Genomic DNA, 23,032 nt, shown 5'->3' with positions numbered 1-23,032 from the left:
TTACTTCTGCATATTGCCACAGCCCCCCCCCCCACAGCTAGCCAACCCCCATCTTATGATTTTACCTACCCCAGAGTTGGTGGTGGTGTGGGTAATGTGCAGCAGTGCCAGCCTGAAATAAAGAACATGGAGAACAAACAACTTTGAAATCGGGCTACAGTTTGCCTGCCTGTCAAAGTAAAAGGCCCAACAGCATGGCCAAAACAATGACAGTAGAGTAAATCTTTATTCAAGACCTGAGAATGTTTGTGATTTTGCGCGAAGTTTGGAATCTCCATGTTAGGGGACAATCAGAAATATTAACCCTATAAGGTAATGTGAACTAGTGGAGGACTTATATATTTGCCTTTGACAGTCAATATGGAATATTCTCTGTTACACAGACGTCAGCTCTCTAGGGCAGACTTTACATTCTGTGCTATCCTTTTGCTATGATTTAACCCCCCCCCTAAATCCTAATTTAAAAACCAGCTTCCTTTTATATACGTTTCTAGAATGCAGATGGAAGATTCTGACAGAAAAAAAGAGGATTCAGCTACACATGCATGGTGATTCTGAATCACGCTGTAATGGAAGTGGATACATTTGGCTGTTAAATCTGATTGGACAAGGGCATCAAACAGTCTTTCTAGTATGCATCTTAAAATACAAAAAGGGATTTTTACTCAGTGAGAGCTGCGAAGTCATGGAATTATTTTCCTGAAACAGCTGTACTGGCAGATATGGGCCACCATCAGAAATCACAGGGCCCCCCTGGGCCCTGCCCACTCCATCACAGGCTACGCTCCAGTCCCACCCACTACACCCCACAGTAAAAAGTCCACAAAGACACGAATGCTAAAACAGTAAAAACACTTTTGGCCAAAGCATTATTAAGCCTGCCGCTACGTTAAAGTAGATTCTTTAAGCAGGTACCTATTCTAACCTAAACTGAACTTTGAATTTCTAATGTTCAAATAAGAGCCATTTGGTTTCATCTTGGTCCAAAAAATAACCATTGGTGGCCAGTGCCTCCTACACAAGTAAAAAAAAAATAATTGCAGGCCAGGGTCCCCTACACAAGTTAATAACAATTGGAGCCCAGTGTCCCCTACACAAGTTTAAAAAAACAGTTGGTGGCCAGGGTCCTCCCTACAAGTTAAAAAAAAACCCATAAAAGTAAAACAAAAACATTTGTGGCCAGTCTCCCCAAGTTAAAAAAAAAAAAAAGCACTGGTGGTCATAGCCCCCATTAAAAATTTTTTTTTAAAAAAAACATTGGTGACCAGTGGTTAAAAAAAAGACCATTGGTGTTCTGTGAAACTTAACTTTAAAGTTCATCAAGCTGTCTTCTCCCTCCTCAGCAGGTGGTCTTCGTTCTCCTCGACGACAGCAGCTTCTTCGGCTTTTTTCGGTGGATTCTGCTGCTTCAGTGTCTGCTCAACGGGGTCAGGCTAATCTGGGAAGCACCCCTTAAGGCCAGGGCAAGAAAATTGTGGATCTTGGCCTGCATTTCTTCTGGTCTGCCTGCACCCAGAAGCATTGTTTTTGCTAGGGTGCAGGAAGACATTATGGATTTTGCACTGAAATCCGCCCGCAGCTGAAAAGGGAAGGGGAGCAGCAGGGCAATGGATTCACTGCCTGCTGAGAATCTGCATTGCTAAACATCATCTGGCCCTAGCCTTAAACTTGAAATCCACCAGGCGCAGGGCGACTTTCACTTTGTGATCCTAAAAACACATGAAAAAAATCTGAATGTTTTCATACAGCCCTTGCAGTCCCCTGACTTAATACAACACTGAAAAAATGATGGTAGATATTAAACATGCGAGATGCCCCAAGAAGATCTTGGAAATAGAATTCATCTGAAATGAAAAGTGGGCAAAAAATCCTACAGCAATAACTGAAAGACAAAGCTCAATACAAAAGATATTTACAAGCTGTGGCAAATACAGTATGTCGCAAGGCTGCGATTTTGCATTTCATTGTGTATTAGTATTTATTGCACTCATAATAGTTTGTCAGCAAAAGTTGTCTACAAAGCTTAAAAACTGCAAATACAGTAACCTGAAAAATATTAACAGATTTTTAAAGATTGCTAGCATTCACTGATCAAAAAAGATTTGCCAACTTAGAGTATAATAATTTGTGCAAGCAGTGAAGCAACAAGAGTCAGTCATTATAAAGTGTTAGATATTAACATGTTGAGACAAACCTTTGCCCATTTTTATAATGCAACCTTTGGTCAATAAAAGCAGATTTATACTAAAGCAGCAACTTCAGTCTGTTCACTCTCCTGTAGTCAACCTTCTTTTTGCCACAAAAAGGTGAGTCTATAAATGCTTCATAAATCAAATTATCATAACATAGTTATCATTCACTAAATATATCCTTGGACTGCAGTACAAACTGTGCAAGGAATATGGTAAATTTCCGTTCATTGTCATATTTTCTAGTGTTATTTGTAGATTCCAAAATCATTATAAAACATAATACATGTATATTTTAAGTTAGAAAATCCAATAAAACCTGTGGTCTATTATATGTTTAAATTCAGTGGGTACTGTCCAAACAGGTTTTTCATTTCCATCGGTTTCAAATTGTACACCAGCAGTATCGACTGTTGTTCTGTTGGCCATTTTTCTAAGACTAAAGTTTAAAGGAGAAGGAAAGTCTTCTTCCACTTGGTGGTGCCAAATAATAGCCACCCCCAGGTGATTGTATTTACTTACCTGAAACCCCGGCCGGTGCTCCTATCAGCAAAAAACTGCACCGGCCCGGGGTTCTTCCAGCGACCACCACGGATCGATCCTCTTCCGGCTCCTTCTTTCTTCAAATTTCCCATGGCAGACGTATTTGCAGTAGAACGAAATAACCGACTTTTTAGTTAAAGTTCTGCTTTTCGCTCGTCTGTGCATGTGCAGCCGCAAGAAGAAGCCAGAAGAGGATCGTTTCATGGTGCTCGCTGGAAGAACCGGTGCAGTTTTCTGCTGACAGGAGCACCGGCCTAACATTTGGCACCCCCAAGTAAAAGAAGACTTTCCTTCTCCTTTAAAGTTTAATCTTTCCACATTTTCATGTTTGCCAGGATCAGCCCTACAGTCACACAAGCAAAGACAGGCTTTAGTTCCCCATCAGGTCCACCTAGCTGGGGGTTATGGGGGTATCTGGGGCTAGCAAGACAACGGAGCTCAAAAATGCTCCAGAAAATTCATTGATACAAACATGTACGGTGTTTAGGATGTATATGTTAGGCATCATAATTTATCTCTGTTTACACTATATTATCCAATATGCAGTCATCGGCTTTCTAAAAGGCCCCTGGACTATAATAGGTAATGCACAAAATGTGTAACTTGGCAAGGGTTGCCCAAACCTTTGCCCATTTTTATGATGCAACCTTTGGTCAATAAAAGCAGATCTATACTAAAGCAGCAATTCCAGTCTGTTCACTCTCCTGTAGTCAACCTTTTTTCCACAGTGGACTGCAGTACATACTGTGCAAGGAATATGGTAAATTTCCATTCATTGTCATATTTTCTATTGTTATTTGTAGATTCAAAAATCATTATAAAACATAATAAATGTATATTTTAAGTTAGAAAATCCAATAAAACCTGTGGTGGACAATGTATTGAGGTTTACGTGTCTATCATATTTTTAAATTCAGAGGGGACTGTCCAAACAGGTATTTCAGTTCCATTGGTTTCAAATTGTAGACCAGCAGTATCAACTGTTGTTCTGTTGATTTTTTATTTTTGCCCGTTTTTCTAAGGCTTAAGTTTTTTCCACATTTTCATGTTTGTCGGGATCTGCCTTACAGTCACACAAGCAAAGACAGTTCCCCATCAGGTCCACCTAGCTGGGGGTTATGGGGGTATCTGGGGCTAGCAAGGCAACGGAGCTCACAAATGCTCCAGAGAATTCATTGGTACAAACATGTACGGTGTTCCGGATTATATACATTTATTGGCTCTCCATGTTAGGCATCATAATTTATCTCTGGTTTTCTGTTTACTCTATATTATCCAATATGCAGTCATAAGCTTGCTAATAGGCCCCTGGACTATAATATACAATGCACAAAATGTGTAACTTGGCAAGGGTTGCCCAAACCTTTGAACCTGTGCTTACACATGAAAGTTTATGATAGTTAAAAAGTTACTCTGAAACATAACTGCTTGGTCTTTATTAATAGAAAAGCATACCAGGCGCTATGCTTAATTTGAAAAACTGCAGCATTATAATTGTGACCAAATCTTATTGTTAACCCCTCCTAGTGCAGTGCACACTATAATAGTATCCCGAGCCGACATCTGCCACTTGACAGACAGACTACTGAACAGAGACATATTATGTTAGGAGTGGCTTTGTGAAGTAGGAAGAAGGCACAGGGAACCATTTAATTGCACCAGCAGTGTTTGGGAGAAGTACTGTAGATTTAGGAGAAGAGGAGTGAATAAAGGAGGACTGGATGGAGAAAATACCAAGGATAGAGCTTTAAAGCAGATGACTTCCTGGTATATGGCTTGTTTGAAACACAGACAAATCCTGGCATTATAAAGACGGCGGTGAAAAGATAGTTACCACTAACATCAATCCCTATCAATTCCCAAAGCAATTTCTTACACATGTTCATTCACCCAACATCATGTGATCATCATGTTCCCAACTATCCTATCCTGTCTTTGTAAAAAAAAATCTACAAACAGCAGATATACCATATTTTGTTACTATTCTAAACAATATGGTAAGTTAACCCAACCTCTGTAAAGAACACATTTGAAGGGAATGTAACCCAAAAGTTTGAAAGAAAATGTAGTGCTAGACAACTTTGCAATATAGCATAATGTTGTTCCTTGCAGAATGCTTCTAGTTAGAAATTTTCTCAGGTTATTTTTCATGTACTGCATGTTTGAGAGATAATTTGACTCATATATATTTTGCTGGGAACTGAAAATGTCATCCTTAACCTTACTCTTTTATTTCTTTAAGTAGTTAATTGTTGACTTTGAGGTATGTTTTGGATGATTGCCTTATTTCTCGATGCCAGTGGCTGCCAGGATTTGTTGATACTTAGTAGAATCCAGTATTTCCTCTACCCACACAATGTTTCCTGTAAAACTGGCTGCCTCACATCCCCAAAGCATAATCGATCCACCCCCATACTTAGCAGTTGTCGAGGTGTCTTTCCTTCAACTTTTTTGATTCAAGCATACCTTTGGTAGCCAAAAATTCAGCTTCAAAATGTGTTTGTGCTACATATTTAAGGCACTGACGTTTGCGATAAGATTACAAACTAGGTTTCCTTCTGATGACTGTGCAGCATAGGATATTAAGATTTTTTTCAGATGAAACCAGTGCAGTGCTTACAGATGTATACAATAATACTTAACTGTGCAATGAGTACAGATTCTAATAATAGTATTTTTTTTCTCTTTCATCAGGACTCATTTGCAATTTGTCTAACTGCTCTTGGGAAGAATTAAATAGTATTTTCTCTGTAGTTTCAGGCCTTCTGTGCCTAAAAGAATAATTGGGCTTGTGCAGGCGTGTTCCTGGCAGTAACGCCGCCTGAGGCGATGTTCAGGATGCCGCCCCACGCTGCCCGTTGCGCTTACCTGAAAATAGCCGGCGGGCGTCCGGTGAAGGCCGCATCTATAGCGCAGAGAGTCAAATTGATCTCAATGCGATAAAAAAACCCGGAAATTCAGCTTTTTAAGTTACCAGGAGTGTCTTTTTGCCGCCTCTGGTAACCTCTGAGGAGCTGCCGCCTGAGGCAAGGTGCTCACCTTGGGCTTGTGCAAGATGTATAGTTCATGCCCTAGATGACTCAGGCTTCTAATCATGGCTTCCATTTTGTTCTTGCATAGGGCAGTGTTAAAAGCAAAAAGTGATAGTGATGAGTTGCTCAGAAGTTCCAATTCCAACCACTCTTTTTCCATGTATGTGACACTGCCATGCCATAGCGATATGTTTCCAGTTAAAATGCTTTCATTTGTTGCTCTATAAAAGGTAGTTAGTGCCATCTTATTGACTCCACAATGGTTCAGTCATCTAAGGAAATGAACATGTTGATGAGCTTTTTTGGGTTATGGCTTTAGTGTTGTCTGTCAATCTTAGAGAATTTGAGAGGTGTAGGCCTAGGAATGTAATGCTGTTCACAGCAGTTTTGTCATCTTCAATTTGTAAAGGTTCATATTGATACTGAAATCCATAATCGTCTCTTTAGTTTTTACTGCATTAAGATCCAGGTCATGGTTCATGCTATACTTAATAATGTGACACACTGAGTATTTATTAAACCTCGATTTTTCTGGCTGAGTTTTAAAAGGGAAAAACTTGATTATAGATGAAAAAAAAACCTTGGATTTTTAGATTTATTATACCCTAAAATTGCTAAAAATTCTAATCTGAAAATCCTCCAACTAAAACCTGTCCAGATCATGTAGAAGTCAATGGCAGATGTCCCTTTTACAATTTGAAGATAACATCATCTGTGCTGGTTTTTGTACGATAATCCTTAAAAGGCATGGTGTAACGATCTGTTACCTGGGATCCCGGAGGAGGACAGCTGGTCCTAGGCAGACAGATGGCAACTGGAATTCCTCTACGGCTCCGGTCTTCACCGACGCCCTTTAGGGGCCCCGGACTTTCTGCGGCGGAGTCAGCAAAGGAGCCAAGCGTGTTAGCCAAAAGCGAAGTATCCAGGGATCAGGCAAAGGCGTAGTCAATTACAGGCAGTGGTCGGTTTCAGGAAGCAGAGAAGCGAAGTACCAAGGGATAAGGCAAAAGCGTTTCAAGTTCAAGCAGTGGTCGGTCCGGACAGCGAAGGTACAAGGTTGAATTAACAGGCCAAGGGTCGAATAAACAGGAAAGCAGGCAAACGGGGCTTGAGCAGGAACTGTGGAAACAGAAGCCAGCTTGGGCAATGTGAGGAGGAAGAGGAAGGTATTTAAGGGGACAGGAACCAATCAGGAGCAAGCTGAGGAAGACAGACAGATCAGGGACCAATAGGAAGCCAGGCGCCCAATTTAGAGGTCATAGCACTGGTGTTTATGCGCCAGCGCCTAAGTTGACGCACTCCAGCGTTTATGCGCTGGCGCGCTGCCGGTGTTACACATGGTTTTCATGGTGACAAAAATGTATGATTTTGGTGTCAAACATGAAAAAATCATACAATTTGCATTGTCACACGATTTTCTCAAGACTTTTGACTTTTTCAAGCTGACTTTTCGATAAATGAGTTAAATTCATGGATGGGAGTTAGGTCGACATTGTTAGATTTGAGTTTTAGTAAATACCATCCCTAATTGTCTGCCTCTAATTTTATTATCATTCTGGATAAGGTTGATCATTTTAGTATACCTGTAAACTTGAACACTTTGCACTTATGTACAGGATATGAGCAGTCCCAGGTTTTCCTGTGTTAGTCAAGATTGTAGGAGAGAAACCAGTTCCCTTTCTTAACAAAATGTGGTCTGTTGGTAAGGAAATTTAGGGTCCAGCCACAGAGGTAATGGAACAGAGTATGATTTCCTAGTTTGTTGAGGAGTTTGGTTGAATTTTAAGTATTAAAAGCAGAATTGTAGTTTAGAAACAGCTCTGGGACATGTGTTGGGTTTCTCAAGGTGTAGGAAAGTAGAGTGCTGCAGTGCTAGGGCAACTGCGTCTTCTGTGGATCTGTTTGACGATATGCTAATTGAAATGGGTCCAAAGAGTTGTGAATAATGGAGTTAATACAGCTGAGAACCAGTTTTTCAAGGCACTTTATAGTAGCTCGGTCCTACCTTCTGTCCGCGGCCCAACTGCAATGTCCTAGCGGCTGCACCACCCGCGGAAGTGCACAAGCTGCAGCACTGGGGAGCTCCTTAGCAAGCAGCTGGGCGGCATAACGCCCCTAATAATTAGCCATCCTGGGCCTTTGTGGCCTCTCCATAGAAACATCAGTTAAAACATTTCATGATTTGAATCCTATTATTAAATATCAGCAGAAAATATTTGTCCATCCCTTTCTGCAATGATGGGTCTGACTTTTGAAACAGTATAGCAAAAGTCATTGCTCCACAGCCAGTAAGTAATGCATTTGGGCAAGACAGGTGCTGCTTTAATGTTTAGAATTATATTTTCTTTTATTAGGCTACTTTTTAGAAGACACTTAAGGGCCTGTTTGCAATGCCCTGTGAAGTGGGCAAAGTGCAACAAAACGCCAGGATTTGGTAATTGTTTTTGCACTTTGCCCACTGTGTGGGGAATTTTCCTGGCTGTGTGTATGAGTGCAGAAACGTGTAGAATGTGCTCTGAATGGAACACTGCATCTAGGAGGGGCTGGACGTTGCAACCCAGACTGGGCCTGTCTTTACTACCTGCCTGTAAGTACTGGGCTGAGCTGTGCGTCTTGACGCAGTGCTCTTCTCTAAGCAGTGCTCTTCTCTTGCACCCCATAGTGCTCTTGAACGTGCACCCCCAGGGGACATGAGTGACCTCTTTTACATTTATAGTACTCCTGTTTTAGATTTATGTTGTGCAGGCTCCCCCATCAGGTTTTTTTCAAAAACTACAATCTATAATGTACATGTACTGAAAGGGTGTGTTCATGCCCATAAGTAAATACATGAAAATATATGCAGTAGGTTTATGGGGTGCTGCATGATTTTTGGACAATCTTTCCTGCATTCGATTCTGAGTTAAACAAGACTTTCAAGTGTATTTCTTTATATGAATTCATGGATTGGTGTATGCAAAATGCCTATGGATTGTGTACATTTTTCGATATATTCGGCACTTCATGACTCTTGCAGAGCCATTTGGCTCTGGGACCATTTGGTTTTTCAATTTGTGGTCCTGCTTCATGCCACAGGTATAGTGCCACTTCTTGGTGCAGGGCTGTAGTGTACATATTATATATACTGTACTGTTTTCTCTAAACTTTAGACGCCATGAGCTTCCACAGAGGGGGGCAGGGGGGGCGCAGCTACCCCACCCTGACTTCTTCAGCTAATTCCAAGAAAATATTTGTAAATTTGATTCCCAGCAACACAAAATAATTTTATACTTCTCATCCCAAGACAAGCTTTAATCATCTTTGACTCAAACAGGGATATTTGGACTGGATTTGAAGGGAAGCCTGCAGTGCCAGTAGTAAAGAAGTTAATTGGTAGGCAGCAGCTTATTTGTAGAATTTACAGGGGACCGGCTGAGCTAAGAACATGCATGTAGTATGGAGTGTTCATTGGCTGTTACCATGTTAGAGGGATGGCTTAGGATGGAAGCGTGTCCATGAATTATGTAAAACTGTCTACCACCTATGCTGAGTAGAGCAGAGTAGCATTAAATAACAATAAAAGGTGTACATATTTTCATAAATGAAAATTAATTTAGAAGTGTATTAATTTATTACCATATACATAATTAGGTTATCTATTCCATTGTAATGAATATGTTAATCTTCATTTGGATGCTACGCTATGTAATATTAGCTTACTTGCCCCCCCTCCCTGGAACATTTTCCACAGACACCCATGTTAGTTGCCCTTTAATTATTGTTTACCCTTCTTTCATTTTCTTATCTCTGGAAACTGCATGGTGGCACTGTGTACTTACATGAAAGCTCTTTTTATAATCGAGGAAGTTAATGGCAAGCAGAGAAAAAGGATTGTATTTATAACAAATAATTAGCTTACTGTAGGAGTTTTATTTACAGAGTGGAGGTGTTTCACCACCCAGACAGTTTGCCCAGACAAAAGTTTGTATTTCAGTTCTGACACCCACGGGCTGTGATGTTCCCTAAATATATTACATTTCTTTAGCACACAAGTGCTATGAACATAAATAAGGCACAACTGTATACAATGATGCATCAAGGAGAATGAGAATAGTATAGAAACAAAAAATATAATATATACAGTAGTGCATATTTCAAGGAAATGAATGTTGAAAAGTCAGATGATTGTTTGAGGAGGAGCTGGGACAGTCCATGCTTTCAGTTATCAGCAGAGCGTGTGCCACAGACAGTCTGAAGCTGTAAGATATGAAAGGAAATTCATGATTTCAGATTTTCCATTGGTTCCTTTTTATCCGTGCAATCAGTGTTAGTGCCTGAAAGTGACTTATTAAAGTAAGTACTGTATATTTGTATTCTTGCTATGTATTTGTCACTTGTAGCTCTCAAAGGAGCGTAGAGTGCATTAAAGTTGCTTCTTTTTGTTTGTAGAATTTGACACTTTTATCCAGCTTTATTATTTATTTTCTTGCGGTTGTTCAGATTTACCTAACATTCTATGTTGCAAATTCTTTGGGCTATTAATTTAATAAGCAGCTAGGTACAGATAAGAAGATGAGTTGCTTATGTATAACACTGGCCACTCATTGCTAAAGCAAATTGAACTTTTAAGGAAAACATGGTATATTGGCCACTACAGATTTAGAGAAAGCTATGCAACGAAAATGTTTCAGGCTACAGTAAGTCTCCCTTGACTATGCCATCACAATAACCAACCAACTACTTTTGTAACAAGAGGAGTGGCAAGGGCCAGCTGCATTGGTTCTTCTTTACTCTCTGCATGTTACTTTCCTGGGGGTGCTCTTGTGTTTAGGTTTCTGTTGCCAACATTAGCCTTTTTTAATTATGATCTCCATGTTTCTAGGCCAAAGTCTGCCTGCCATATCTTTTGCTTCTTGGTCAGCTCCAGGTGGACATGTCTTCCCTTTTAGAAACCTAAGGACTTCTATACATCTATCAACATCTATATTACAATTACAGAGTTACAAATATGGCCTACAGAAAATCTCAAAAAATTGCTTTGTGGGCCCCCAATATCTTAGCCAGCATAGGTAACTGCCAGTTGAAAATGGTATACTGTGGGCCAGCTCTGACAGCATTTAGTAGAGAAACCACTAAAAAAATCACCCTTGCTGTCTCCCATTGACTTCAGTGGGAACCGCATAACCCTGCAGTTGAATAAAATCAGTGGAAGACGGGGGCCAGTTTCTGGTGCTTCTAAAAATCTCGCACTGGCAGGGAAGATGAGTGACTGTGAATCAAGAGGAAGCAACTGAGTTATATAAATGAAATGAGTGTAAAACCTGTAAAACAAGTTCATTGTTTATTAAAATGCTAGCAATATTTAAGATGACTACAAAGGTCAGAACACAAAATATAATCAACTGACTAGCTTGTAAAAACGCTGATGGTGTTAAACATGTTCCTTTATGTCCCCCTTATAAAATCAGTGTTTTGTCTCCATTTGTTACAAAAAAAAAAGAGTGATGCACATACATTGAGAATCTAAAATATGCATAGAGACCAGAAATACCTATCATTTGATTTGACTATTTGCACACAACCCAAATGCACTGGTTTGTAGTCCCATTCTTCTTATTCTGACCCCTTGTTCCTTGCCTCTGACACCCTTCCCTGTTTTGGTGAATGCTGATTTATTTTACAGCTGCACACAAACACACATACAATTATTGTTTGATGTACAGTTTTGTACAATAATGTGGTGAGAAAGGCAATATGACTATGACGATTTTCATTCATCCAGGTCATGGTATATCTAGTATAGGTCAATCTAAAAACAATTGGCACCTCTTTGAAGAGTTACAATGTGCCATTGTAAATGGATTAGTGGAAGAGTTTATATGCCGAAAACTTGAACTGAAGAAGCTGCTCGGATGAGTAGTGAAACGTCTTCATTGATTACTCAGCAAGTCCAGTTGTTTTTAGATTGACCTATACTAGATATAAATGTGGTGAGAAAGTGATCCGGAGAGCTATGATTGTGCCATGGATGTTAGTCCAGTTTTTTTAGATGATGGGATGTATAAAAAGAGCATGAGTGACATATATGCAGACCCTCTGAGCATATTCCTAAATGAAAAGGAGCTGGGTCCTGAGAAGAACAAGTGAATGGTTGTAGATTAGTGAGGAACAGACACTTCTAACAACATGATGAAACCCAACATTTTTTTTAATACCCTTGGTTTGCGCAAGGCATGGTAAAAAATAAAATCAGTGAATTGGAGCTACCAGGTTGAGAAGAGCTGTAAGTAAGTGAATAGTGGCCAATGCCATTATACTGTTATAGTGCATTGTTAAAGGGACAGTATACTTCCAAATTCAACACAAACCTAATGAACAAGGCATGTGCTGAACATACTTTTTGCCTTTTGTTTTAATTAAGAATTATTTATTGTTTCTTTTCTTTATGACACTACAATATGCAGCCAGTTTCACTTTAGTACTTTCTGAAGACAAAGAACTTAAATGGAGCTGATAAATCTAATTAAGGGTAATGGCACATGGGGTCTGATAAATCTTGGCTACCATGGGCTACCAAACATTCCTTGTTTCCATGCCACTGGCTAGCATTCAAACCACTGGTGACTTTGGCTTTCTGAAGTTTCCTCTCAAAGAAACTTTGGGCAACTTTGCTCTGCATATGTTTCAGCTCAGGCAAATCAAATTTAAAATGTAGTTTCAACACAAGTCCTATTTATTGTGTTCATTTTAGCAAAGATGCGTTTAGGTCTAAACTGTAAGAGTTTCAGATTTTCCTCTCAGCATTTTCAGTCATTGCAGCTGGTGGTGGTATGGGGGGGGGGGGAGTTGCACAATAGTTGTAATATAGAAACTCTATATCCAGTATCTGAGTTTGCCTCTTAAAATAGAACTTTGGTTGTGCTGCTGGTCTTACAAGTCAATGGAAATCCTTATTAGGGTGCAAGCTTTTAAAGCAGGTATCGTATTTGTACAACTTTAGCTGCTGTGAAATATAAACCCAATTATCTTCAGCCAACCAAATACAGGATATCTGGAGGGGAAGTTTGACAACCATGCCTTTGAGGATAAATTGTCAGATCCTCTCTAGTGACAAACACTTATAATAGTGCATTGTTTCAAGCTATCCTTGTCTAATTCCAGGTGAGTGAAACTGTATAACAGGTATAAATAAACTGATGTTTGCATCTGGTGAAATTGTTTGAGAATTATTTAGTTGTTAAAGTAATTAAAGACCAAAAACTGTTTTGCAAAATATAAGAAAGTGTAATTTTGAATAAATATTTTCAGTGGTGTAATAAATGTATTTGGATTTGAAAAACAATCCATTTTTGTCCGCTGTCTGTTAATCAGCTGCCTTCTGCTACATTGCTTCAGGTGTCAGAAGCAGTAGGGCAGCAAATATAAACAGCCAGGCAGGTATCACTTTCACTAGCAAGGACATTGCTTACATAGAAATGCCTTTAATTGCAATTTTTATTTTTTATTTCCTGGATCTTGTTTTTAAGTTAAGTTATATGTCACAAATGCCAAATACTCTTTTAGAAATTATTCAAATTAAACTGGCTGAAAGCATTTGCCCATTGATTCCATTGTATTATGCCTGGCTGTATTCATGAGCATACGAAGTTGTGTTTCGCTCCATTTGCATTTCATCGTGTTTGAATAGATGCAGCCTGCTGCATGTGCTTGATGTGAATTCAGAGACCTGAAAAATAGAGATCAGCAGAAAACTGCACCGGCCCGGGGTTCTTCCAGCGAGCACCATAGAGTGATCCTCTTCCGTCTTCCTCTTCCTTCGTGAGGCTGCGCATGTGCAGTAGAGTGAGAAGCCGAACTTTAACTTTTAAAAAGTCTGCTATTTCGTTCTACTGCGCATGCTTCTGCCCCGGGAAATTTAAAGAAAGAAGAAGCCTGAAGAGGATCGCTCCATGGTGCTCACTGGAAGAACCCCGGGCCGGTGCAGTTCCCCCCGGCCCTGGGTTTCAGGTACGTCAATACAATCACTTAGGGGTGCCTAACATTTGGCACCCCCAAGTGCAAGTTGACTTTCCTTCTCTTTTAAGAGAGTCGTGCACAATACATACAGAGCAGCACACACTCTTTATGTGCAGTTGGGGAGCTTAACCCATGTATCACCAATGTATCAATGTTTCGGGGGGTACCAACCTCCTTTCATCAGGATACAGTATACACACACCTCTAAAGCCACAAATTCAGCATCCATGACCCATAGTCCTTCATCCTTCACAGTGAATAGAAATTCAGATAAGAATTGCTGGTGGGGATAGCAAAATGGGTAAAGTAAAGTTAACAGCACCACTGGCAGCGAGTACAACTTATTAACTAAATTGTTCACGTTTTTCTTTTTGATGCTATCATTTAAACCAGTTCATGGACATTATGTTGTTGGACTTTTTCACTAATAATTAATGGACCCCACTTCCCAAGCCTCTTTTTGAAAACCTACATTACACTGAGGACTAATTGGACAATGAAGGACTATGGGTCTGGAGGTGGGATTTGTGGCTTTAAAGGTGTGTGTACACTTCATTCTTCATCCTGACAAAGAGAGGGTGGTACCCCCCGAAACATTGATACATTGGTGATGATACAATAAATGAGGTACCGTAAGCTCCCCAACTGCATTTAAAGAGTGCATGAGTACCAGGACCAAGCCAGGCCAATGGAAAGCCTGCACCACCAGTGCAGTATGTGTTAATGAACAGGTGTGCGGTTGATCAATTACATTCATCCCTTTTAAGAGAGTGAAATTGTTAAGGGCTACTGTACAAGCACAATAAGGGCAGAGACACAGGCTTAGATTCGGGGAGATTAGTCGGCGGCTACAAATCTCCTCTTCTTCAGGGCAACTAGTCTCCGGGAACTGCCTCCCGCAGGCTAGAATGTAAATCTAATCAGAAATTGCACTGTGAGATAAAAATCAAAAGGACAGATTTACCGTAAGTTGTGGCATATACAGAGGTGAGACTCTTCAGTTAAAATCCCCAATGGAGGGGTAGTTCACTTTTTAGTTTTTAGTATTTTCTAGAATGTCCTGCTGAATTTAACATGATGTGGACAGTGATATTGTGAAATATTTTGCAATAAATCTTCATTTTTTTCCCTTTGTGGTTTTGTATGTTTTAAGGTGGCCATAGATGTAATAATTATGATCTTTCCCATGAACATTGGTCACAGGAAAGATCATTTGTTTTATACATACTTACAAACTATGTTACTTGGATATTGGTTGGCTCGTTGATCGGGTTGGCTGGAAAATTTTGATAGGGAAAAAGGAATGTACCAGAACATCGGCCTCGGTTAGTGCTGAATCATCATATACAGGTAGAATTCTATTGTTTCTTCCTGTATATCTGACAATTCAGCTCTACACATCTGTATTGAAACGAATGATCTTTCCTGTGACTAGTGATGGGAGAATTTTGCCTGTTTCGCTCTGCCGGAAAATTTGTGAATTTCCTTGCGAAACGCAAATGTTGACGCCCGCGACAATTTGGTGCCGGACTATTTTGTCCAAATGCATTAAAGGGGTTTTCGCGCATGCAGGAATTTGCGCATGCGCGCGAGCAGGAATTTGCACAGGCGCCGCGACTGCCGGGCCTGCCTAGGGCGCCTGCCCAGCATGGCCTGGCACTGCTGTAAACTGTTCTGAATGGATACATTTAGTTGATACATTTTTTATCTTTGTCCCTGCTGAGCACAATCTCTGGGTTTCATTACAGGCAGCTGTTAGAATTGATTTTGGAAAAAACTTAAAAAATAAATAATGGAAACTAATTGAAAAAAGTCTTTTTCAAAAAACAACTGAATTGAAAAAAAGTGTTTGGAAGGTGAACAACCCCTTTAAAGTCAATGGACATCCAATTTTTTTTTTTGACGCGCCAAATTTTCTCCGCAGTTTCGTGAGTTTATTCACCGCCGGTGAAACGAGGAAATTCACCTGTGACCGATGGTAATAAATGATTCATTGCAAAGGATTTCATGTTTTTAAGTTTGCCCAGGAGCGGTAATGTATAGCAACCAATAAGATGTTTGCATAGAAACAGGTGACCTGTAAATGCTTCCTGCTGATTGGTTGCTATGGGTTACTGCCCGTGGGCAAACTTAGTGCCTTTTATTATATAACCCAAAATGCATTAAACGTGACAGGACTGGTAAAGCTCTGTATACAGTATCTACACTATATAACTATAGGCTAATAATAACATATTACATGCCTACAGTGTGTATATTGGGACATTCTCTGCCAAAACGACTCACAGACGTTGCATGTACTCCTAAACAGAAAGTGAAACTGAGGGAGTTAAATGTTAATTGACAGAATTTCTTGTTCCTGCTTCCTGTTGCTTTACAAAGCAGGACACTCGTTGTTTGTGTCACATGTACTGTGCCATGTTCTGGAAAACTGTAGTGCCATGTCTGAGTTCTCCTCTCAGGTATGGAACTGATAGGATACGGGCAGCTTTGCACAAGGTTTGGGTGTGTACATGTGCTGGTTGTTTCAGAAAAAAGCTCAGTTATATTTTCCACCTCAGGGAAGAATGTCTGGTGCAGTGTATGCATACAGGAAGTGCTGCTCTACTTAAAGCGTGGAGCAGTAATACAGCAGTTTTATAGCCAGGCTCCATATATAGGAGATCAGCACTAACATACTGTATAAGGGATACATGACAAATCCCCACACACACAAATCTGGTTGTTTTCTTTAAAGGGGTTGTTCACCTTTGATGATGTAGAGAGTGATATTCTGAGACAATTTGCAATTTGTTTTCATTTTTTATTATTTGTCGTTTTTGAGTTATTTTGCTTTTTTTCAGCAGCTCTTTAATTTGCCTCTTAAAGGAGAAGGAAAGTCTTCTTCCACTTTGGAGTGCCAAATATTAGGCCCCCCAAGTGAATGTATTTACTTACCTGAAACCCCAGACAGGTGCTCCTATCAGCAGAAAACAGCACCGGCCCGGAGTTCTTCCAGCTAGCACCCTTAAAGTGATCCTCTTCTTGCTTGTTCTTTCTTCTTGCGGCTGCGCATGTGCAGTTGAGTGAAAAGCCGAACTTTAACTAAAAGGTGGCGATTTCGGTCTACTGCGCATTCATCTGCCCTGGGAAATTTGAAGAAAGATGAAGCCGGAAGAGGATCGCTCCTTGGTGCTCACTGGTATAACCCCGGGCCGGTGCCGTTTTCTGCTGATAGGAGCACCAGCCCGGGGTTTCAGGTAAGTCAATACAATCACTTGGGGGAGCCTAACATTTTGCCCAAATGGAAGAAGACTTTACTTCTCCTTTAAGCAATCCAGTAACTAGGATCCAGATTCCCCTAGCAACCATGCATTGATTTGAATAAGAGACTGGAATATGAATAGGAGAGGGCCTTACAGAGCATTTGTTTTTTAGAAGGGAGTCATTGATGTCCATTTGAAAGCTGCAAAGAGTCAGAAAAACAAGGCAAATAACTATAAAACTATAAAAAGAAATAATGAAAACCAATTGAAAAGTTGCTTAGAATTGGCCGTTCTATAACATAATAAAAGTTACCTTAAAGGTGAATCACCCCTTTAGTCTAAAATCAGGTTATGTCGTATTTATTTTCAGAAGTTTTTTATGGGCTAAAAATCACTGGTGTATTATATCTAGCACAGACATGCAAGTGCAGATTGTGAAGGTTGAAAGACATGGAACAGGATGGCTAAACAATCTGATGTGCAAGATAGTAAAATAACATGAGTTTTTGGAATAATGGCAATGGGGGAACAAAAAGATGGCCAAGAAATCTTTCATGTTCAAATTACTGTATTTTATATGTTTTTTTTGTAAATGGGCTAAATCTTTGTCTATTTTTTTTTTTTTTTTTTAAAGTACATCTTATTAAATCTCCCTGTTTGGTTTGAGAATGACTAGGTTCATGACAAGATTAGTATGGAACTTAACATAGTTATTTACTGAACTTGCAACTAAGCCTTATCCCTGCACATAAGAGAAAAACTCTCTGTAGTCCCAGTGCAGTAGTGACCTAATGTGTATCGTCTCTCATTGTATGTAGAGTTGGCCAACAGGAAAACATTTTTTTAGGGCCCTATCAGAACTCCATGTTGGCTTCCAACATACTGGATCCCTGTCGAACACACTGAACAATAGTAAATATCAGTATTAAGGAACCCAACATAGACAGACCCTCTACAGTTCTGCTACCTGTCCTGGTTTCTTATAGATCAGGCCACAATAATTTTATACAATTTTGCCTAAATCTAGTGCATTGTTGATTATGTTTTTCCTTGGTGGTTGCCTTTGAATATTAATTGGAAGGAAGGAACACATTTCTTTTATAATGCAGCCAACAATACTGAAAACGAGCACTTGCTCTCAGAAGGGGCCCGAGGAATTGCCAAGGGAACTGATTCAAAAATCTGAAGTAAATGTTTGCATCCTCACCATTTGTTGTGTGCTTGCATTGGGCGGGAAATGCCTCAGGATTTCACACATTATATTTCTGTCGCATTTCAATTCTGTATGACTGTAGCTGAGCTGAACGCGGTGAGGAATTAACTTTGTTTTTGAAATCTTGTTTCCCAATAATATGCCAGTGTTTTATTGCTTAATAGAAGGCTTTGTGTTTTGCAAATGTCTTAACTAAGCTGTATATTTGTTGCTTGCCAGGGAGGTTATTACTTAGAACAAACAACAAGATCACTCTTGTCTGCATTTTTCAGCCTTCACATTTATGTTTGATTTAGACAATCTGTTGCAAGGTATTGTCATTTATTTTCATGGTTTTGGTTAAAACATGTTTAATGAGTAAAAGTAGTTCTTTTCATGGTTACTCTTGTTCATGTCCTTACAGCTCTGTGCTACAGAAAGCTTCCTCATGAAACAAAGTCTAGGCTAAGGCCTTGGCGACATAATTCCTGTTTACGTTTATTAGTGGACGATTTAGGATTATTTTTCTTTAAGCAACTTAAATGTTGAAGTGACAGGTAGACAGATGATTTTAGTGACATTGCTGGTCAGAATAATGTTCCACAATTGTTTCTGGCTGGAGGGGCAGGTCTATGCAATAAGAGTGACATGCTTGCTTATATGTTGGGATTACATGGTAAATGTTAAAATCGGTAAAATAAATGGAATGAAATGTTATGTCTGTTTGCCAGAAACCATATTTGTTAATATTTTTTAAAGTGAACAGTAATTCAGTTTGCTTTCCCACATTGCATCAGTGACTAATCCAATTATGTGGTTATGCAGGGTCCACCAATTAGGATGCTGTATGGTTTATGTAGGTATAAGGCCTGCACTCTTCATTTTTTTTAAAGACTCAAGTTGTGTTGATTAATCCTGACCATGCATCTCCAAAGTAGCTTCATATTAGTGTTTCTGTCTAGCCCCTGTTTCTGATTTTCTGTGATAGCTGTTACATACATACATACATATATACTTAAAGATGGCTGATTTGATAACTCTAAGGGTTAGGCTACACTGGGCATTTTGGGGAGATTTGTTCGCCTCATCTTTGCGGCGACCAATCTCCCCAAACGCCTTCCCTGACTCTGCGCCAGCTAAAATGAAAAAACGCCGGCTCTAATCACACGTGGCGATTCGAAGTCGCCCAAAGTTTCCCACTTTGGAAAACGAATCGCCATATGTGATTAGCGCCGGCGTTTTTTCATTTTAGCTGGCGCAGAGTCAGGGAAGGCGTTTGGGGAGATTGGTCGCCACAAAGACGAGGCGGTTAGTCGTCAGGCAACCAAATCTCCCCAAAACGCCCAGTGTGGCCTTACCCTAAAAACTTGGAATCCCCTTGGGCAAAATAAAATGAATAAATCAGCAGTTATCACAGTACTGTGACTGAAACACTATCAACAAAATGACAACCCTTTAGTAAATTATGGTCACTTAGATCATGTATTCAGTTTATTTTAAAAGGTTTCCTACTTTAGCCTATTTTAGATCAACAAAGGGCTGTCTCTTTCAGGTACTCTTTTTAGGAGTAGGCTCCTTATGCACATGTTTACTTTGCTTCTGATAATTATTTCCATTGCCATTTGCTTGTTTTTTTCAGAGTTGTACTGATAAGGAAGATGCACATAACTGTTGTTGGAGCAGGAGTGATTGGGCTCTCCACAGCATTATGTATCCACGAGAATTACCACCGCATTGTACGACCTCTTAAGATTGAAATCTATGCAGATAAATTCTCCCCACTCACCACCAGTGATGGAGCAGCAGGGCTGTGGCAGCCATATTTATATGACAATGGCAACACACAGGAAACGTGAGCACAATATTTCCTACAATTTGAACTTTGGTCTCTTGCCTTTTCTATTTCCTATATCAGAATGCAACATTTATAGAAGCCATTTTAACAGCTGCAGCTGCTAAATTTCTATGTGATATCAGATTATATTTTCTAACATGGTATTAGTGGTATACTTGAAATATACAACCATTTATTAATTAAACTAGAAACTTATTTCAGAAACTTAGCTGCATTACAAAAAAAACTGCAACAATTTTCTACCATAAAACATTATTTAAAAAAAATGGACAGTTCCATTACCTTATCCTTATAGCATGGGTATGCACTTCAGAATGAACTTCCTGAAAGCCTCTGGCCTCTCAGTCAGTGATTTACTTACAACTTTAGGAAATGTAAACTCTCAAAATAAATACATATACAATTTTGCAGTTTACATTTTATCGTTAAATTGCTTTTTCTAATTTTTAAAATATTAGCAGTTTTTTACACAGCTAAAATAAAGAAGTTGAAACAACAATGGATCCTTCTGTATATGGTTGCGGTTAGTAGTAAATTAAGTTAGTGAGAAGACTAAGTCTAGTTACATGGTTAAATAGTTAATGTGGGTTGAAAAAATACAAGAATCCATAAAGTTTAACCCCTCCAAGTGAACTGAGCAGAGAAACAACATACGACTCTTCTTTAACCACTAACAGTATTTGAAGCAACTTTACAAGACATTCCTCTTCTCACTAACTTAATTTTCTGCCACCTAAACAGCAGGTGACACTTTGTTTCAAATTTATTATATTAGCAGTGTAAAAAAGACAATTTTACTTTTTTTTAAATTTTTTTACAGGTTTATCTTTCCTTTAAGGTGTTGTCACTTAGGTTCCAATTGCAGAGCTGCCTTTCTTTCACGCTATTTATAGGTGCTTTATAGTTTGAAGAGAAAGGAGATTTTTATAGATTACCTATAACATATATAAGATTGTATTAAGTAACTGGTTTTCTGTGTACTTAATATATTTTGACTTTGGTATTTTAATGTTAATTTGCAGCAAATGGAACAAAGAGACTTTTGATCACTTGCTCAAATTTGTCCATTCATCGGAAGCTCCAAACATGGGACTATTCCTGCAATCCGGTTACAATATCCTTAAGGAACCAGCGCCTGTAAGTCTGAGAAAAACATTCTGTAATATCTTATTTCCCTTGCTGTTTTGACCAATATAACACACTGACCTAGGGTTGCCACCTCACCCCTTTAAATCGAACACATATGGAATACACAGCCTGCATGGCTAATTAGCAATTCATTTAGATGCATGATGCATGGCTGCACACAAATCCATTCAATCTGCACCAGGTGTCAACCCTACACAGACCTAACACCTTAAACCCCTGCTTTTTTACTAGTTTATGAGTATATCTGTCTGTTTGGCACATGGGAGTGAGCATGGGTTGAATAAATATAGTGAGAGAACTTTGATAGCACTCCCCTTCTGTGAGATTCCTATGCTACTGAGGTTCAGGGTGTTGACCAGGCAGTCACTTATTTCTAAATTACATTGTTTACACATTGTTTGCACTTGTGTTAGGGAGCTGCTATCTGGTTACCTTCCCATTGTTCTGTTGTTAGGCTGCTGGAGGGAAAGGGAGGGGGTGATATCACTCTGACTTGCAGTACAGCAGTAAAGAGTGACTGAAGATTATCACAGCACAAGTCACATGACTGGGGGCAGCTGGGAAACTGACTATATGTCTAGCCCCATGTCAGATTTCAAAATTAAATATAAAAAAATCTGTTCATTTGAGAAACGGATTTGAATGCAGAATTCTGCTGGAGCAGCACTATTAACTGATGCGTTTTGAAAAAAACATTTTTTCCCATTACAGTATCCCTTTAATGTGTGCGAGAGTCCATTTTTTAATATACTTTCTTTGGCTTTCATGTCTGTCATTAATAGCCCTAGACAGTTCTATACATATAGCAGACGCCTTTGGATTTAGGTCCTCTTTTGCAATCGAGCATATGACTGGCAATTTGGTAACTGTAAAAATGGCAACTGTAAGATGCAGTTATGGTTGCCACCTGGCCGGTATTTTAAGATGAATATATAGGAAGGCTGGTATTTTTCCAGAAAAGGTGGCAACCCTAGATGCAATAGAAAGTCACATTTATTGGACGGGTGGGGCTGTTTGGGCCTCTGTGAACTTGAAATTCTATTTAGGCCGCTGTGTAATTGAAATCTATCTGGTCTATTTCGAATCTCATTCTGGTCCTGGCTGAGTGCTGCTTCATCAAGTTTTATAGGAGCATGCTTGAGTGCCTATATGGTAAACATGGCCCTGATAGTGCTTTAAACAACCATCACAGAGCCAAAACAGGGCATTTTTGTGTTACATGGTGTTCATATATTAGTCTACCAATGACCATTATGGTTGGTCTGTAAATTGCCTCCATTTAGTCCTGGAGTAATAATGGGATGAAACTTGCAAAATAAAGGAAGTTATCTATTATATAGTATTGGTGAAAATGAAATACTGTCATTATGAAAAAGTTATTGGCAATTTTTGTGTTTGCATGAGGAGGACTGATGATCTCATTAGATTATAGCATGATGTCTACCAAAGCACAAGCAGCAGATTGTACTAAGTACTGGGTGTCTGTACTGGCAATATGACCCTGGCCTTATAAAGATAGCAATGCACTGTTAAATGTAAGGAAATAGAGTGGTGCATTAGTGTACGGGAATTCATCAGCTTTACCTGCCCTCCCATTTCTTTCATGATTCTCATTTTGCAGGAGCCATCCTGGAAGGATATTGTCCTTGGGTTTCGGCATTTAACACCCGAAGAGCTAGAACTGTTTCCTGGCTACAGGTAGTTACACAAGGCTACTAGAGTCTTATTAGATAAACAGAGTAGATAATGGTGTAAGTCCTTACTTCAAACGTAGATCCTTCTGTATTGTGTCCCTTGCTCCCATTCAAAGCAGAATTTCAAACGTAGTAAAG

The 23,032-nt window shown here is 39.4% G+C and overlaps 1 protein-coding gene across 6 annotated transcripts in view; it reads left to right on the top strand.

The window, feature by feature from the left end:
• The window catches only part of dao.L (D-amino-acid oxidase L homeolog), a 38,439-nt gene that overhangs the window by 4,956 nt on the left and 10,451 nt on the right, over positions 1–23,032 (top strand). Inside the window, 4 exon segments of one of the 6 annotated variants that reach the window (NM_001096562.1) lie at positions 2,281–2,306; positions 19,836–20,048; positions 21,074–21,188; positions 22,822–22,898. In NM_001096562.1, coding sequence (NP_001090031.1) covers positions 19,855–20,048; positions 21,074–21,188; positions 22,822–22,898 — 386 coding nt within the window. In that variant the 5' untranslated portion in view covers positions 2,281–2,306; positions 19,836–19,854. 6 annotated transcript variants of the gene reach the window in all.

Source organism: Xenopus laevis, chromosome 1L (assembly GCF_017654675.1).
Source record: "Xenopus laevis strain J_2021 chromosome 1L, Xenopus_laevis_v10.1, whole genome shotgun sequence".
Classification (NCBI taxonomy): domain Eukaryota; kingdom Metazoa; phylum Chordata; class Amphibia; order Anura; family Pipidae; genus Xenopus; species Xenopus laevis.
This window is presented reverse-complemented; position numbering and strand designations above follow the sequence as displayed.